Source organism: Desmodus rotundus, chromosome 6 (genome assembly GCF_022682495.2).
Source record: "Desmodus rotundus isolate HL8 chromosome 6, HLdesRot8A.1, whole genome shotgun sequence".
NCBI lineage: Eukaryota > Metazoa > Chordata > Mammalia > Chiroptera > Phyllostomidae > Desmodus > Desmodus rotundus.
The window spans coordinates 153,648,472-153,667,873 of record NC_071392.1 but is presented as its reverse complement, the minus strand read 5'-3'; the positions used below and the strand labels follow the sequence as shown (position 1 = coordinate 153,667,873).

General features: G+C 55.9%; 1 protein-coding gene across 2 annotated transcripts in view; it reads right to left on the bottom strand.

Moving 5' to 3' along the window:
- Positions 1-19,402, bottom strand: part of KCNIP1 (potassium voltage-gated channel interacting protein 1) — a 241,380-nt gene that overhangs the window by 140,651 nt on the left and 81,327 nt on the right. The window contains exon 1 of one of the 2 annotated variants that reach the window (XM_053926973.2): positions 18,843-19,231. The exons of the other annotated variant lie outside the window; for it this stretch is intronic. Coding sequence (XP_053782948.1) covers positions 18,843-18,903 — 61 coding nt within the window. The 5' untranslated portion in view covers positions 18,904-19,231. Of the gene's footprint in view, positions 1-18,842; positions 19,232-19,402 lie in introns of those variants that run through there. 2 annotated transcript variants of the gene reach the window in all.

Below are 19,402 nucleotides of genomic sequence, written 5' to 3'. Positions count from 1 at the left end.
GGGCTCTGTGCAGAATTGGCTCTGCAGCCCCGGCGTGCTTGGGCGGTCTGCCCCGGGGGCCTGTGGAGCCTTCGCTGTGTCTCAGGCACCACCTAGGGGGCTTGCCTGCAGATTATTTCCTTTCTCTTCATGGCAACCCCGGGAGGCAGCTGGGATTGGGATCCCCCATCACACAGAGGAGGAAGCTGAGGCTCAGGGAGGTTTAGTCACTCGGCTGAGGTCACCCAGCTGCAAAGTGCTAAAGTCAGGCTCTGGGCCCGGGCAGCTTTCAGAGCCCAGGCTCAGCCCCTCTGTGACAGGCCCCTCAGAGACCAGAGATGGGACCCACCCAGGGACCCCGTGGCTGCCCCAGCCAGGCCTGCCCGCCTCCCCAGGCTCAGGCTCTTCCTATCGATGCTGGTCCACAGTGGGGACCTGGCAAATGGGGAGCCTCAGACTGAGCCCGGGGGGTCTCACAAGAACAAGTCCCAAGCCTTGGATGGGAGTCCAGCCCTGCCTAACTGCCCTGCGGTCAGATGTCTCCTGACGTGTTCAACCTGGGCCGCATGGGGTCGCACGGTTCTCCTCCCCTGCCCCACCCACCCCTCAGACGCAGGGACTTCGCAGGGGAGTAATCCCTCTCACAGGGGCTGGGGTTCAGGCATCGGGCTCCAGGAATGGCTGGGACCTGTTTCTCCCTCTGTACAATGAGAGCACAGGCTGGTTGAGAGCGGCAAGCGTTTGATAATGCAGTTACCGCGCGCTGACCGTGTTCTGAGTGCTTTACGTGAATTATTTGTATATGAGTATTGATCCTGCCAACAGCCCCAGGGCAGGTTCCTTTGCCACTATTACTTCGATGCTCTAGATGGGAAACGAGAGGAGCAGAGGGCTCAGGGGACTTGCCCAAGGTCGCACAGCCAGCAAGTGAAGGATGGGGGATGCAAAGCCAGAGTCTGGCTCCCGAGCTTGGAAGATCCCCTTGACGTTCTTCCATTCCACACTTTCGTTTCCAGGCAGGGCAAAGCCACGTTCGAGGAACTGGGACGTGCGCAGCAGCATCCGCTGGGGCTGGGTGGCACGAGTGTGGCATGACCGTGGCCGTGCTAGGCCAGGCAGATCAGGAAGGGCCTGGAGCAGAGCCTGAAGGGATAAAAGTGGCAACGAGAGTGACCAGAAGCCACTGAAGGCGCCGGCATGGGACGAGACAACCAGAGTCACATGACAGAAGATGGTTGTGGGAACAGTGCAGACGATGGTCTCGGGGGTGAGGGTGGAGGTGGAGAGGCCAGCAAGGAGCCACGACAAGGAAGGCGAGATGACTGTGGAGCCCGGACCTGGGCCGAACAGGGGGGATGGGAGGCGAGGCAGAATGAAAGAGACTTGTGTGCTGCAGAACGGAAGTAGCCTGGCCTTGGATGGCGTGCAGATCGGGGAGGAGAAGGTCAGAAGGAGTCTTGGGTGTCCAGCTGGGGGCCTGATCAGGGAGGAGGGAGTGCTGCCCACTGAAGGGGCGGCCAGGGGTCAGAGGGGCAGAGCTCAGTTCGGGGTGTAATGCGTTGAAGGAAGCACCTGAAGCAGGTGCCAGAATGCATTTGGAGATGCATAGCTGCTGCTCAGAGGGCGACGTGGGTGCTGTGGAGCTTGGTGTCATCAGCATCTAGGTGCCCATGGAGTGGACGGGCTGTCCTGGGGAGGTGACAGATGGAGGGAGGAGACAGAGGGCTCTGTTAGAACCCTGGGGATGCCTCCTAGAAGAGGGTGTGCAGAGGAAGACAGAACTCATCAATTCCCTCTCTCTCTCAGCCTGATGCTTGCCAAGTCCCGGCCCCGCCAGCTAGGATTCTTAGGAATCCGACTGTTTACCCTCTTCTCTCGAACTCAGCGCTGAGAAGCAGTAGCCGGCTGCAGTCCCGGAACCCTGCCTCTCTGCTCTGGCCCAGGCCCAGGGCTCTCCGGCAGGCTCCGAATAGCGTAATTATCCATGTGATAATTATGCCTGGCAGAAAGCTTCGGCTTTCCTGAGGGGGGGGGCTTCCCAGAGCATCCCCCAACAGCCCGGGCTCTGTCTGCCTGCTCGGAGGACACTCGCGAGCCCGGCCCGAGATCAGAGCGCAGTCCCTGGCCTGAGGGAGCCCAGACATCCACCACAGCAGCAGGTGGGCATCCGCAGGCTGCCTCTCCGGGGACACCTGTCTGCGCCTTTCTGGCTGGCCTCCTGGATGTACACCATCCCGTCTCTGACGGTTCCCACCCAGGGAGCTTCTGCCATCTCCCGCGGCCCTATGTATGACCCAGAGGGGGAACAAAAATCTATCAACTCGGAGCAAGCAGCTAATCAGTTTACTCGGTTGCCTGGGGTCTACCAATGTAATTATAATTCCTTCTAAGGCACTGGTGAGTGTCAGGCTCATCTCAACAATGGCCGCAGACAGGATAATCAAAGCGCCAGGGTTCGTTCCAGTGGCTGTACAGACGAGGCTCGCGAGGTATGCTTTGGAGGGAAAACTAAGCATGGGATTTTTTTTTGAACTCCTCTCCTTCCCGTCTCCTTCCTTACAGAGCTCAGGCAGAAGCTGCCAGGATGTCCCACATGCAGCCTGGAAAGAGACTCAGACCAATGGGGCTGTGAATGTGGCCCCCACCTGCTCTCGGGCAGCCAGCAGCCTAGTGATGAGGCAGGAACGGTGCCCAGAGGAGGCCGCTGGCTGCTTCCCAGGGACCTCACAAGGTGGCGTTTCCCTTGGCGCATTCCCCAGCCTCTGGCTCCCAGCCATGGGAGCTCAGAAACCTGATTTTGCTGGCTTGCCTGGAAGGGGCCCATCTGTCGGGAGCTCAGATGAGGAGACCAAAGTACAAACTGCACGGGGACGAACTGCCGTGTGGAACGGCGCTGCTGGCGGTGTCTGACCGGCACTGTGTTTGCCCCGGGGGGCAGTGCTGCCTGGGAGGCAGGTTGTGATAGGAGAGTGTCCAGCGAACCTAGAATCATCCCTGAAGCTGGGTGAACCACTTGAATATTTAATGGCACCAGGCTCTCCCTCGGAGGGAGGCGGCAGGAGCAGACGGGCCACGTCCCTGGTTCGGGCAGCACCTCTGTGGGCAGGTTTGTTTGAACCCTGGACTTTTCCACGCCCAAGACCAACAAACAGCAGTGGGGCTCAGCCTCCCTCACCAGGCAGGACCCCAGCCCGATGATTCGGGGATCCCAGGACGGCCGACTATGGCAGGCCTGGCTGTGGTCTTAACCATCTTGTGCTTCCCCACGAGTATAAAGTTGCTGCTGGGGCCTCCACAGACCCCATTTTCTGGCTCCCACCTGCCCTTGCATTTGGGGGGATTTAGGAATACACTCTCTCCAATGAAACACGAGCCCGAGTGATGTCTGTCACTGCTGGGTCACAGTGGCTATGAAGCAGTGTGCCCTGTCCACCCGCTTCACCGAGATGCAGAGGAGGCCCTAGGGCGGGTGCAGTGACGAGCTGGAAGGACGCTGGGCGACCATAGGGAAGAAAGCTGCTTGCCCACAGGAACGCCTGCGCCAGCCAGTTATGTGTAGGATAAATAAAAGTGTATGGGTTAAGCTGCTGAAATATTGGGGTCAATGCGCCACAGCAGCCAGCGTTACCCTGAAGAATGAGTTGTTCAATTCTGGGCCTACCTCTGGGAGGTTCCAGCCATCACCCATGGAGTGGTCACGCGTCTGAGACTTCAGGTTCATGTTCAGCCACCACCTCTGGTGCTACTCCTGAAGTGGCCGGCAGTGAGCGCTGTGCATCCATTGCATTTTCCCAAGTTCTAACTTGGTTCCCTGCCCCTCCTCCCAGACAGGAGCTGCTGTCACTCGTGGGTCCCAAGGCCCCACAGGCAGCGATTCTGAAAGGACGGAGACATGAACACATAAACCAACACCAAGTGGCTGGAACTCTCTTCCAGCCTGGAACAGTAGTTTAAGTGCATAGAGACGGGGAGAGAGAGAGAGAAAGATGAAGTCACAAAAGCAGGCTGAAGACAAGCCCTGGGCTGCACAGAGGGAGCAGCAAACGTGAACCAGGCCAGACCTGGGTTGCGTCTACCGTCCATGCCAACTGCAGTCAGTTGGTAGCGACTGCCTGGGGTGCTGTGTTAAGAAGGATTCTGAGGTCACCTTCTGGCGCAGAAGGAAAGTGATGGATGACCAACGTCTGCCATGGGGAATGGATGAGGGAGTGACAGCCCATGCCAGGAATGGCCACACCTGTGCCAGGGGCTGGGACTGCGGTGGCAGAGGAGCCTACATTTATCAAGCCGATAGCCTGAGGTTAACTGTTGTTAATCCTCAAATGAGTGCCTATTATGGAGCAGGTATTTTTGCATGAACATTTTCAATTAGTCTTTACAGCTACCCCAGCTATCATCCCTACTTTCCTGATGAAGGAATGATGCTCAGAGAGACCAGATGAGCTACCAAAGATCACGCAGCTCAAGAGAGGCAGAGCCAAGTTCCAGACCAGGACGGCCTGGCTCCGATGTCTGTGCGTCTCACCACCATCATCACACGGAGCATCTCGGAGAGAGGTGGGGCCTGGGCTGAGAGGAGCGACGCAGGGCGGGGTGCGGTCTGGCTTCTGCCCGCTGACACCCAGGAGCACTGCTGGGGGTGGGGGGTGGAGGGCATGTCTCCCAGGCAGCTCCGATGGAAAGCGTGTGAAAAACAAAGTGGTTTGGGGTTTGAGCTTCTACAGCTTTTCTCGGACTCTTAGGTTAGCGTATGGCTCCCCCCAAAATCTGGAAGGCAGCCAGGAAAGGCAGGCAGAGAAGGAGATGGGAGAAGAGACTCTTGTGTTGTCAGCTGCAGTGACGAGTGGCCCGCCGGGGAGAGATGGCGGGGCTGGCGGTCGGGAGAAGTGGGATCGGTGTGAGTTGCTTCAGGCTGGCTGTGCAGCCGTGGATGGCAGCGCTCGTGAGCCTCAGCCTCCCCCAAAGATAAGCGGACCCTAATGCCACTGAGCGACATTTGTAAAGTCGCTGAGTGAGGGACAGACGGGCCTGGGGTCAACACTGACCCTGCACTTACCAGCAAGGTGACCTTGGGCAAGTCACTCCTCTGAGCTTCATTTTCCTCACTGGTCTCACCTCTAAACTGGAGGTGATAACCTTATCTCCCTCACAGGATGTGTGACCACTCAATGAGCTCATTTAGGGAAAGGCCCAGCACAGAGCCACACGGCCTGCGTGCGGCGGCATGCTTTGCCTCTCTCTGCACAAATGCACACACACCAAACTCCCTTGAAGATACTGGTGGTGTCAGAAGCTGGGCAGGGGGGCAGCCTGCCTCAGTTTCCACTGGTACCCTTGAACAAAATCAGCCCGAGTTCCAGCCATCCCTCAGTGTTCTCGCCCACCCTGTACTTTGCTGAGCTGTCCTTTCTGCTGGGTCTTCCCCCCGCACCTTTTCACCACAGCGGCAACCGTGACAATGAACATGACGTCACCCTCATGTCTCCCAGCACAGAGAGCTTGCTGTGGCCCGGCAGCCTGCGACCTGCACTCCACTTGTGACGTTCTCATATGACCCCTCTGATTCCTGCCCTTCGTCCCCTTCTTGATTTTGTTCCAGGGTTCCGGGGAACAATGCGCCACACGAAGAAACTAAGGTTCACCTAGCAACTTACCTAACGGCCAATGGGAGGCAGGTCTGGGGGTTAAATCTGAGACTATTTGGGTTTCGGATCTTATTCCTTATTCAACAGAACAGCATGCGGACCCAGATGCCTACAGGCCACCTGCATCTTTCTCAACAAACCCACCGACAATGTGAGACCCATTCAGGGGACCCCCCGCCTGCCATCAGGCGCACAGTTCCAGGGCCCAGGGATTCACACCACGCGTGTTCCACCAAAGTCAGGCATGTGCAAAGGCTGGGGTCTGGCATTATTTACCACCTATTACGTTACTTTCCCCACCAGTGAGTGAGAGAATAAGCGCTACCAACATTCGGAACTACCTCCGTTTTTTGAGCCCTGACTAGGTGCCAGTCCCTAAAAGCCACCAGTCCCCTACAATGTCAGCACGTGATCATTCCTTTCCTGCCGCGGACAGGGGCCCAGTGGGTGCCTCTCACTTGCCCAGGGTAGAGGGTGGGCTGTGGAGGCACTGAACTTGAGGCCCCTTCTGTAATCTTTCCCAGGATGGGGAATCAGGGGTGGGAGGTAGGGGGAGGGACTTATTGCCTAAAGAACAAAAGAATGTCTCCAGGGGCAGGACATGCCTCTCCTTCCTTCTGCACAGGGGGCAGGCTCTGAGGAGGGAGGCCCCAGAAGTAGCCGGTGAGCAGTGTCCTCTCCACTGTTTCCTGTGTGTGGTCAGCACAGAATCGGAGCAGATCACCGTCAGGCTTGGCTGACCCCCAGGGCAGTCTTCCCAGCTCGCCAGATAAGGGGGAGCTGCACCACCCACGCTGGCCGGGGTCTGTGTGCAGGCATGTGCTGACGTGATGGGAAGCGGCCTGAGAGCCCTGCGCACGTCGGGAGACGAGACATTGAACTCTGGTGAGTTCACACAACAGTACCGCCTGTTTCCTTCGCAAGTTTGTCCTTTCACCCCACAAATATTACTGAAATCTGACCATGGCCCGCGCCTGGCCCCGTGCAGGGATCTGGGAGTGCCAGTGTCACGAAGGCAGCTGGGTAAAAACATTTCTGAATGCAGTCGCCATGGGTAAGAGGAGAAATCCAGAGGCGTGAGCTGATTTGCCTTATTCTTCCTTCCCCACGGTGGGCAAATCCCTCCAGGGGAATTGAGATTCCAGGCGTCGGAAATCCTTCCGTGCAGCCTGGCCAAAGAAGACAGATTGGACAAGGCGCTCAAGTCCACCAGCACCACCGCCACTGTGACCACCAACGTCACCATTGCCAATGCCACCAGTGCCAGCCTCACCCTCCTGTCACCACCACCGCCGCCACCCTACCGTCACTGTTGTCCCCACCATAACAATCACATCCCCACTAACATCACCGGCTTCCACAGCACCGTTACCACTGTGGACACCACTACAGTCATCACTGTCACTCTCACGTCCACCATTGTCAACATTATCCCTACTACAGTCATCCCCACTGATGACCTACCCCGTCACCATCACCATGGCTGCCGCCGCTGCCAGCACTACCTTGGTCCCTGAGCTCAGCACCACGCTCGTGGAAATCATCCCAACCATGACGATCATTATCAGCTACGTGTTGCTACCCACGCTTACTGCTTACTCATCGCTTTTGTTTACCCGACACTGACAGTCACGTTATCTCACTTAATCCCCGGAACAATCCAGGGAATTGTCCTCATGCTGATTGTTGCTATTTAAGAGAGGAAGAAACTGACATGCAAAGAAGGGGTGAACAATTTGCTTAAACACACAACTCTGAGAGAGGACTGTGTAGGACTGGCCTTCGGTTCTGTTTCGCCCAACACACCTTTTTCTCTCCATTAACTAATTCTAAGCTGCTATGCAACAGCCTCCAAGGTGCTATGTTTTGCACTAAAACCACAATCTTTGATGTTCAGATCCTGTGGATGTGCTGTGGGGGAGGGGACCCAGGTTTCTTTGCTGCATCAATCCCAATCAGGGAACCCCAAGTCCTCGTGCATCTCTGGGAGACGTCAAGCCAAGTCACCAAGTACCAACCACGTGCCCGAGCTGTGTCGGGCTCTTTGGAGAAGCTCGGGAGAGCAGAGAGAAAGGCACCGGTCTCTGGGGCACGTGTGTCTCACTGGAGCGCCAGGGCAAGTTTACAGGGAGCGACTGCGGAGCAATTTCAGGCAATCAACTGCTAAACCACGTGGGACACACCGTGAGTGCCCTGGGAGGGGAGGGGGCATGGGGATGTGGGCTGCGGGGTCCCCTGGAGACTCCTGGGGAGACAGAGTAGGGGTGAAAGGGGACAGTCCCGATCCCAGTTCCTCCTCCCTTTCCTCATCCTTGCTCTCTCCTACCTTCCCGAGGCTTCCCCCACCTTCCCGAATTGTCTCTGCCTCCACTCTGTCCCCTCTTGCTGGCTGCTCGGGCCATTCCTATTGCCCAGAACGTCACTGCCCTGCGTTCCTGTGCGGGCCAAGCCCAGCGGTGTTCTCACACTCAGATGCCACCTCTCTTGGGCACCCTCTCAGGCAGAGAGGCTCTGTCCCAGCCCTGAGCAGCGCCCCCACCCCTGATGTGACCCAATCTGCAGTTCAGGACAGTGAGGTGCCCGGACACAGCCCAGCCTGGTGGTCAAGCGTGCAGGCCCCGGCGTCAAACCCTCCAGGTTCAAATCCCGACACAGACAGTGTCCTATAGAACTGGTCCCCTCCAGCAGCTTCTTCTTCAGGGGATGCAGATGGGAGCCTGACTTGGCTGCAGCACGAGCTACATGATGTGCCGCGTGGTCGTTCTGGACGGCCAGGAAGAATCAGAGATGCGAGGGTGGTAGCACAAGGGGAGGACGGATGTAACGGTAAGTGGGGAGTGATGGGGTGCCCCGAAAAGGTCAGGATAGAATCCAATACTCCATCTCTAGTCCCAGGTCTTCCCACCCCTCCTCAGCATGCATGCTGGGAATGCATCAAATAACAGGCAGCTTCTATCAATCAGGGCTGGCGTGAATCTGGTTCTCCCACCGGCCACGTGGGGGGCCTTGGGCAAGTCACTTCCTTCCCAGCTTCGGTTTCCTCACCTACAGAATGGGGGGTGAAAGCTTACGTCGCATAGTAGGAGATCTCACCTGTTAGATGGAGGTAATCACTGTACCGACCTCAGAGGTTATTATGAGAATTAAATTAATGTATCAAAAGCACTTAGGATAGCACTTGGCACAAAGGACCGTAGAGGTGGAGCAAAAGCAGGTTTATGGTTGCTGTACGGAAAATAACACGATAGTGAATAAGTAATAGTACAAGACTGAACCCTGTGCTCCGCATACTCACAGCTGTAAGCCAGCTGCCCTGCCCGGTGTAACTGTCCTTTCTTCTTACTGCTCTTTTTTCTCGTGTTACTTTAAAGTCTTTAAAAATATTTTGTGATTGTTGTTCCATTTGCCAACGCCTTGCACAGAGCCTGGCGCACAGTAGGTGCTCAATACACCTATTTTGAAAAATCCATATCTTCCTTTTCCCTGTCTGTCTCCAACTCTGATGTGGAAATACCCCACAAGGCACATTCCGGAGATGGCTAAAGCACCAACAAAGGAGAAGCATCAAAAACCATGAAAAAAACAAAACCAAAGCAAACATGTTTCGAAGTACATTTCCAAAAACCCCATCAAAGTAGTCATCATGGCAAAAATCCAAACTTTGACAGACTTCTTGGACTTACTTCACTGTTTCTGTTTTGAATTGTCTGAGCAGCAGCTGGTGGGGCCGTGGAGGTGGAGGCACCATTGTTTAGCCTGAGGGCCTTCGGTGCCGAGAGTCCCAACCAGCCTGGTACTGGCCTGGCCAAGAGCAAAGGAGGATGGGAAGAACCGGTGCCCCCAGCCCCGCCGGGCTGTGTGAGCAGGGAAGCCTCTCTAAGAGATCCCTGCTGGGTGTGCGATCTGACCGCCTGGGAGAGTCCTGTGTGGGTGAGGCCCAGGGATGGGGAGGAAGGGCAGCCCCGGCCACACATGGGGGCTTCTGCATTGATTCCCAGTGAGCTAGGTGCTGTGCAGCCTCCGGGACCCTCCCCCAGGAGCCACCAGAGGCCTCCTCCCCCTCTGGACCCAGGGCGGGCGTGAGCGAGGGGCTGGTGGTGCCAGGAGGAGGCCAGCGGCTGTCATTTGTGTCCTGAGAGCTTGGCAGCTAGCAGCAGCCGAGCAGCCTGTTCTTGGGGACCAGAGGCCTGCTTGTCCTGATGTGCCCTCTGGCTGGAAGAGGGGGCTGTGTGGTGGGGGGCCCTGGAATCAGCCGTGCTTCAATCCTTGCTCTTTAATCACTAGACACACAAAGAACCTTCCTGTGCCTCAGTTCCCCCATTTGCCAAGTGAGAATAACACTGTAATAACACTGGAAAAACGAAAGGAGTCGACTGCTGTAGGCAGCAGGGTGTGTGAGGCGGAAGGCTCTCAGAAACCCAAACCCCTCCTCCGCCGGCACTGCTGCCCTCTCTCTCCAACTTCTTCCCTCGCCGAGCCCCCTGGCTCTGCTCACTGCTCAGGGCAGGGCACTTTCTTCAACAACCAGGAGGGCTGTTCGTTTTCCAACAAAGAGGGTCCACAAGGCCCCGTGGAGAAGGCATTTGACTTTCATGCTTCCCGTTCTTCCTTTGTCCGCTAGACTCCCACTAACTTCTGTCAAGTCTTCTGGCTTCAAGTCCCACACAAAGGCTTTGCACATGAACCAGGCCGCCAGCCTGCTCTGCCCTTCCGTGCACTGCCAGTGGGGTCCCCTGTGGAGAGAGATCTCTAGTCCCCCTGGCTCTGGCCTGCACCCTGTCCTGGTCTGTGGTCTTAGAAGCAACTTAGATGAAGGCCCAGAAAGCCTGCTTGTTATACCTTTAGACAGTGCAGAACTCAGAGGTGTCAGGGGATGGCTGTAGAATCGAGAGCCAGGGTCTCCTACAAGCTAAAATGTAATGGGCGAACGTAGTCCTATTCTTCTGGTCTCTAAAAAGAAAAAAGGGAGGGAGGGAGGGAGGGAAAGGAAAGGGAAGGAAAAGAACAGAACATCTCAACTGCAGAAATGCTAGATCGGAGAAATCTGACCTCACCGCATCCGTATGATGACGAGCGGGGCTGGGGAAGCTTGGGGTCCAGACCCCAGGTCTGACACTCGAGCTGTGTGACTGTGGGCAAACCACTCACCTTCTCTGGACTGTTTTGTTATCTGTAAGGTGAAACTTGAACCAGAAGCGTTCGAAGGGCCCTTCCAGCCTGATACAGAATCTTATAAAACTACATCTCTCTTACAACTACATACATATACACGCAGCTGAGACTGCACTTTCAACGAGCCCCAGAGATGCTGAGGCTGCGGTCTCGGGGTCACCCTTTGAACACCATGGTTCCAGAGAGTAAAAACTCACCTCTCTTGCATTCTCACAGTGATCTGGCCCCCGTGTCTTATGCGCATTATTGCATTTAATCCTCACAGCGACCTTGGAGGGAATCGCTGTCAACACCCTATCTTCTGGATGTGGAAAGGAAGGCTCACAGAGGCGCGGTGGCCTGCTTGAGGTCACACAGCCAACGACCTGCAGAGCCAGGTTTCGCATCTGGGTCTAAGGTATCTGCCCCCATCCGCCACAGCACATACATCCATGTGGCACAGATTTAGGCCAACATGTGGCTAAGGACAAAGGGAACTAACGAGAGCAGAAGGCAGATGCACCAGCAAGTTCTTGGGTTTGTTTCCTTTGCAATGACGACAACTCTCCGACTGCCTGACCCCTTCCCGCCCCTCTGGACCACGTGAAAACACTGACCAAATCTGGTGGCTGATTATGAAGGCTGGAACTCTAACACGCGCGGAGATATTTAAGCGCCCAATCCTTCCCTGACAGGCAACGACGGCTGTAACAAAGGAGGAAAATTTAGTTCCCATAAATGAGCAGAGCAGAAGATAGATGTTTAATCGTATTAATGAATTTGCTAATTGGCCTTCCACCCTCAATCACCGCATACTCGGGCTTTTGCAGTGTCAGATGAAGTGGAAACAGATCCAGGGGTGCTGCGGGATGGGGCTGAAAGCCTCTTGCTCAAGGCCTGCAGATGGCTGGGTTGTTCGGTATGGCTAACGAGGAGCTTCAGTCTGTCCACGCATGCCTTCCCCCCAGCCTCCATGCTCCCCGTTTCAGCTGTTCCTCCTCAGGCCAGGCTGGGGGGTGGGAGTGGTGCAACTGCTCAGGCCTGGCATCAGCTGCAAGCAGGCACTGCTCACCACAAGCTACGCGACCCTGGCCAAGGCACTTCGCTTCTTACAGCCTCAGTGTCCTCATCTGCAGAATGGGCGCTGGAATGGGGTCTGTCCCCTGGGGCCGGGCGGAGGTTAAGAAAATACCACGGGAGAAGGGCAGAGCCAGGTGCTGGCACAAAGAGGAGGCCAGATCGGCATTAGTTGTTGTTGTTATGATTATTAGTATTATTATTATATCACCATTATTGGAAGATGATTCACGTGCTCCTACCCCACCGATAGGAATGTCTGTCATCCTCTGAAACTGTCAGCGTCCCATAGGAATCCCCGGAGAAGCTGCTCGGGGTTCTGGTGGCGCGGGGTCCGCGCGAGAGGGAACCAGAGGCCACAGCTCGAGGGGACAGAGTTTGCGAGGGACTATAAGAAGTGTCATACAAATGGGGCAACAGAGGAGGAAGGGACCTGCCCCGCGATAGACAAAAGGCCGCAGCAAAGCCAGTGCGACCCCGAGTGGCTAAAACCATCTCACCGTGAGTGAAGATGCGCTCACTACCTCCCTGAGCCCTCACAAGGCCCCATGAGGGAGATGCTGTCATTGCCCCCATTTTACAGAGGAGGAAACTGAGGCTCGGAGAGAGGCGCAGCTAAGTTACAGAGCCAGAGTGTGAATCCAAGTCTCTTACTTTAACTAAGCGGTCGTAACCGCTGCACAGTCCTGGTCCTAGTTCCCTGACTGGAGTGAGGTTCCCATTCATTCCCCCCACTGCCCGCCCCAGGGGGGGGTCTTCCGTTAGAATGAATCCAAAGCCCTACTCCTGAGGCCTGTGCATAGGAAACTAGCACATCCCAACTGACCACAGCAACTCCCTGAAGGTGACCTATTTAACATGCTACCTGGAGGGAGGCGAAGCACTTAAAGATAAGTCAAGTTCCTCTGAAGGTTCCAGAACTCTCAGGTCGAGCGTGACACTCCCTCTCCCTGACCTGTCTCTCTCTCCTCAGCACTGCTGCATCTCTGCCTGATGAATGGGAGGGAACTTCAGCTCCAGGGCCCCTACGCAGAACTCGGCGGTGCCTCTCCCGGCAAGCAGGCCTGGATTTCTCTGCGCCGCCGCCTTCCTGCACTGCTCGGGGCCACCCACGGCACCCACCCTGGGCCAGTCACCCTCACCTCCACACGGCCGACGCCCACCAAGTCTGGGCCCTGGGTCAGGCCACACAGAGGCCCTGCAATAAGACCCATTCCCTCAGAGCTAGTCAGAGAGAGAACTGTGTAAATCCACAAACACATCACGTGCAAGACTGGAGCGAGGGGAAGCAGTGTGGTCGGGGAGTGGTGGGGGAGCAGGGGGGGCGAGGGGGCTCTGCCTGCAGGCGCAGGGGGGGATACTGAATAAGCTCTTGAAGGACATGCAGGAGCTCGCCAGGTGAATAGGGAGGTGGAGGTGGAGGGAGAGTGGGGAAGCCAGAGTGGATCTTGAGCAGAGATAACATCAGGGAAACAACTCGAAAGGACATGGAAGGAACAGATTAGTGCACAAATGAAGGGGTGGACAGACACACAGGTCCTTCATCTCACCCAGGTGAGGTGAACCTGAACCTGAAATGCCAGGGAGGTCTTTCTGAGTCAGGCTCACTGTGGTTCTTTTTTTTTAATTTTTTTTAAAGATTTTATTTATTTATTTTTAGACAGAGGGGAAGGGAGGGAGATAGAGAGGGAGAAAAACCTCAACGTGTGGTTGCCTCTCGTATGCCCCCTACTGGGGACCTGGCCCATAACCCAGGCATGTGCCCTGACTGGGAATCGAACCAGCAACTCTTTGGTTTGCAGGCCGGCACTCAACCCACTGGGCCACACCAGCCAGGTCACTTTAGTTTTTTGAATGAATCCACAAAAGAGTGAAAGCTTAGAGATCATTTCTTATCTTCCCACCTTCCCCAAAGACACTACATGTCTGCTGGTATTCAAAACATTATCAGGATTCTTCTTGACTGAATGTATAATTTCCAGCTTTCTAAGAAGCACCTGCTGTATGTAAGTTTATTATGATCGCTACCACCGACTCCTTCCATGTATCACGGTCAGTGGGAGGGGAGGCATTCTGGGGGGAGTGGAGGGGCTTAGAGCCAGGATTCGGGAGCATGACAATGAGTGCTCTTCATGCAAAGACAAGTCCTTTATCACAGCCTTTCGAGGACTTCACCCCTCGTTAAGTTATGCACGCAGTCATTCATTCATGCACTCGTCTCCTCAATCCTTCCTGCTCTCACACATTCCACACGACGTTTATTGATTTCCCCATTCATTCCATCACTCACTTTCCCACGCCCTTGTTCACGCGCACACGTACGAAGCCCTTATGGAGCACGGTCCTTCTGGCTGTGCAGACGGGTCTGAGTCTTGGTCACTCTCCAGGCACTGGGGTGAAAACCTGCACTGATTTTGGGCAGCAGCCCCTTCCCTTCCGTCTCTCAGTCCCCCTGCCTCCTGCTTTCTGTTCACCTTGAGTTCCATTCAGTTTCTTCTGGGACTGAGGGACCACAACTGGACCAGGCCCTGGGCGCAGCCTACTTTTGTGACTGTCGGGGGGCTGGGGACGAGGAGCCCTGTCATCAGCATTCCCCTGCTGAATGGGAAATAGATTCAGAACATTTTGGAGACAAAGCCAATTCAAAGCCAGCAGACCAGATAACGGGATTCTTTCCGGGCAGAGGGCTGGTAACTGAAATTCCAGTGGGCACTAACTTTTCCTGCAGGGTCTGCAATTACAGGAAAAACAGAGAGCAGCCAGCCATCCCGTTATTCATAATTTCCTCCAGAAAAGATTTATTGAGTGCCTACTGCATGCAAGGCGCCGAGCTGCAGACTGTGAAAGATGATTCAGACAAGCTCCCCCCAAGAAGCCGACACTCTGGGGTGAAACGAGGGTTAAAACCACCATCCGCGGCACCAGCGCAATTCAGAGCATGCCCTGGGAGTCATGAGCAAGACGACTTAAAAGATTTAGGAATTCAGATGGAAGGAGTCACTTTTCTCTGGGGCTTGGGGAAGCCTTCCAGAATGTGGAAACAGCTGAGTGAAGTCTTGGAATGTGGGCAGAATTTTAACTATTGGAAAAGGAGGCCGGGGGAAGGGTGGAACAGAGTTAAAGGGATGGACAGAGACGCAGCAACAGACAATGCCCAAGGCCCGGATGCCTCTGCTAATCAGTATGCCTCGTTTGGACAGAAGGAAAGCCACATTTCCAAGGTGAGGTGGCCTGCCCAATGTCACCGGAGGCCAGGACCCTGTGACAGCAGGGCTATGACTTCTTTCTGCATCGCTACCTCTTGCTGGCCTCCCAGATTGCTCCTGGTTGAACGTGCTGCCCCACCAACAAGCCCCAAACCCAGCCTCACAGGGTGCACCCCGGTCTAGGGGGCAGGGGACCAGTCCCACATCTGTCTCTAACTTGCCATGTGGCCTTAGAAAACCATTTAATAGCTGTGGGATTTTGTCTGCTCATCTCTTCAATGAGCATTCTAGAGATCCCGTGCTCAGCCTTTCCGGAAGGTACTGAATACTTCATTCAGCCGTGTGGGACAGCCCAAAGTCACGGGGCTATTTCCCAGGGAGGGGCCTTCCTAGTGATGTTCTCCCTCAATTCTCTTGCTCCCACCCACAGACCCAGCTGCCACAGCTGCACTTCCTCCTTTGGTGACTCCGACACCCCAACCCTTCCCACCAACCCACCCAAGCCCAGGCACTGTCCTCAGTATGCTAAGCACATGCAAAACTACCGGAGTCAGAAATTCTACCTGGGACTAGGGTGCAGAGGCTGAACCCCCAAAGCAGGGCTTTCGCCAGCTTAATTGAAGGCAGAGACCCCAAACAGAGACAGAAAATATGCCGGAATGCCTTTCTTCAGTGACATGGCTCTCCGTTTACTTTGGATTTCTGCTGCCTTCAGGAAGCTCTCCCTGAACGGCCTGGGTGGGCAGGTGCCGGCACTAATCACATATAGCTTTTGCTCCACTTTAAAAACATATGAGTGTTACAAAGTCATATTTTCAAAACATGCAGGGTATGCGTGGAGCAGGCCAGAATGTTTTCAGGGCCAGCAGCAGCAGAGGTCGGGAGGCGCTGCAGCAACAGGCCCTCACCTGCGCACCTGGGTTCGGGGTCCTGGTGGCCCTGGCAGGCCTGGCTGGGCGCTCCAGAAATGAGCTGCCCAGACACCCAGAGGCACTGACCACTTCCAGGATGGCCTTACGCCAGGCATTTGGAAGCCCTAAACAGGAGAGCCATAAATTTCCTAGTGGCTAAAATTTGCTGACCGCTTATTATGTAGCAGAGCTTGGGCTAAGCATTTGGCTTGTGTTGTTACCCTTGAAATCCACACACCACACAGCTATAAGATGGTAACTACTACTGAGTTGTAGTTGAGGAAAATAAGCCTTAGTCATACAGCCAGTAAGTGATAGAGCCTGGATTCGAACCCAGCAGGGGGATGGACAGCCAAGAGGCAAATCTCCTCCACTCTCTCTGACTACATCTAATTAGATCTGAGCCCGATGTCTCAGAGATCATAGCTGCAGCTCTGGTAAGAGCATCAGCAATAAAAACCCGCAAATTTGAGAACTGGGTGAAACCTGAGGAAATGTCTAATGTAACTACCTCCTTTTATAGAGGAGAAACTGAGGTCCCGGAGGGGAACGCTCATCTCCCAGCCAGTTTCCAAGCCGCCTGTCTCTCTGCAGGAAGGGTCTTCTGCAGATTAGCTTCTCAGAGTGCATGACAAGAAAACGAGCCCCTGCTCCAGGGCAAATGCCTGGGAGCTCGTGGCCAGCAATGCAGTGGGACTTTGTGCAGCAGGGGCCCACTGCTCAGGGCTCGGGCAGCTTGTCGTGACGGCCCACCCAGCAGCTTGTGAGAGCTAAATGTGAATGCACACAGATAAAGCACCCAGCACTGTGCCAGGCACACAGGAGGAGCTCACTGAACACTGGGGCCCTCTGTTCTCTTTCTTAAAATCCTGGGAGGGAGAAGCAAAGAGCTTTGGCTTCCGGGAATTCTGTGGGGATGCAGTTGGGGTGACCTGGAGTTTTGTGTGGGAGAAGGGAATGGTAGATGCCAGGTCTGAGCTCTAAGTCTTTGCCCAGCTCTGTACACGGAGTTCCATATCCATCATCCGTTTGATCTTCATATCCTTTCAACAATACCTTCTGGGTCCCTGGTGGCTGCAGCCAGCAGTCTATGAGGGCCCTCTTCCCTCCACGTCCCCACGCACCCAGTCTCCTGCCAGGAAGTGGTATTCTCATTCAATGTATGGATAGGAAAACTGAGGCTTAAAGAGGTGAAGAGACTAGTCTGAGGTTACAGAGGGAGGGGTTCACACCCAGACTCTGCTAGATATGTAGCTGCCTCCCACAAGTGCCACAGGCATAGAAAATAATTTAAACCAAACATCTGAGATCCTTGTCCCCACAGTCTGCTGGCCTCTGAGATGCATGGAAGTCAGACAGAAGAGATGAAGGGGGAGGAGATGGGGATTTGGTGCTGAATCTCACCCCCGGTCAAGCAGTATCGGAGGGTTCTGAATGTCAAGGCCCTGGGCCAAGGCATGAGGACCTGTTGGCCCTACCTAGCATTGCTAAGAGGGTAGCCAGTCCCTCTCCTGCCGGGAGGATGTGTGACTTAGCTGGACACATGGGCCGAAGCCTCTTCCATGTTCTAGGCTGTGAACACCAATCCAGCCTCGTCCCTGAAGATCTTTTCCAGAGACCTCGTCCCTCAGGGTGCAGCCAGCCTGATGTTTCTGGGGGCTGGGCTAGATGCTTGGAACCCACAAGGACAGGTACACTGTGGGGAGCTCTGCGAGGCGGACTCCCCTAATACATCAGGTGAGACCAGCCGAAGCCCTAAGAGAAGCCTCTTGGGGTGCACCATTATCCTAACACATCTAATCACTAGCATAAGGGGTGAAGGGCCTTGCCTGAGGCCACAGAGGGAGGGATTCACACCAGGACCTGGGCTCCCACGGCAGAACTTGAAGGCCTCAGTGGCAGGTTACTGCAACCCTCCTAGCCACCCACAACAGGAGTTGAGCGTGAACAGAACAAAACCAAACCCATCATTTTATTCTTCCTAATGGTATCCAGTCTCTGTCTGCCAACAACCAACTTCCTAAGTGCTGGACAGGAGGCCGGTATAGTCCCCGCCAGCACAACACACATCTGTCCCAACTTTACCTGGACCCACCTGACAACGGTCCCGCTGGGGACAGAGAGCACGTCTCAGCTGGGGAAAGGCAGCTGCGGAACAGGGGCCGGGCAGGAGGGACTCCAGGACATTGTGCTTTCTAACCCTTGGAGTAAGCTCAGCTCCCCGCCACATCCTGGCAGTGCCTGTGGCTCCCAGCGGCCCCCAGAGCGTGGCAGAGCGTTGTGTGATGCCCTGTCTCCTAAAGTCTCTCTGAGCCACCAGGATGTGAGCCCTGGGAGGTGCACCACCTGGCAGCAGCTGATTCATTTTGGCTTGCAGAGGGCTTCTGGGGTGGGCAGGCTGATCGCCCTCCCCTCATGATGGGCTCCCAGGTCTGCACCAGCATTGCCACCCAGGGAGCAGTGAGTGTGTGAGCACCCTCGCTGGGTGCCCAGAGTCACACATCACCTGCCGTCATGGGAACGGGAAGAGCCTCCTGACACTTCCCCCCCACCCCCAGACAATTCAGTCACCCCCCCCCACCCTGAATCTGCCCCTTCCTTCTGCTCCTAGGGGTTTCCCCAGGGGGAGGGTCCTGGTGCCCATCACCCAGGAAGCAGGCACCTGCCCCCACTCTGGTGCCCTCCTCCGTGCCTTCACGGCTGTTCACACCAATCCTCCTGCCCACTTCTTACTCCTCTGGATACAGAAGCGTGGACCTGCTCCTGATGGAGGGGGAAGTCTGGGCCAAGGGAGTCAGGCAGCACACCCCAGCTCAGCCTTGAGCACCCCCAAACCCAGCCGGGGGAACAAAAGGAAGAAGGAGGGTTCTTACCTTTTGAGGGTCGCCTTTGTTTGGTTTGCAGAGAAGAGAAGGTGCCCATGACGGCCCCCATGGCAGCCAACACTTGAGTTGGGACCCCGGGCCCTGCCCCTCCCCTCCCCTGGAAAGAAATCAGTGCGGATCCTCCACTCCCAACTGGAGGAGGAAAAAAGCGCCCAGCAGCTCGCTTGCAGCTTGGTAATCAGTGAGCGTGCGGCCGGGCACTGGGGAGCCTTTTCTTTTCGTCTTCAGCCCCGCACATGCACTGACTCACAGGGCCAGCGGCTCCCCGGGAGCCCTCGGAACCCGGTCCGGCTGCTTCCTTAGCCAAGGGCCGGTGAGAGTGCCTCGGAGCCTGCCTGGAGCTGGACACGGGGCGGACGCCCGCCCGCCCGCCCGGCTGAGGCTATCGAGCCAGCGCTGTGTGCGGTGCGGGAGCCGCGCTCCGCCCGCCCCTCCTGCCGCCGCACGCTCGGCTCCCCTCCCGGCGCTCTGGCTGGGTCTCCGGGGGGGCCGAGTACCAATCATGAATGAACAGAGCCGGGACCGCGCGGAACAGAGCCGCGCTCCCG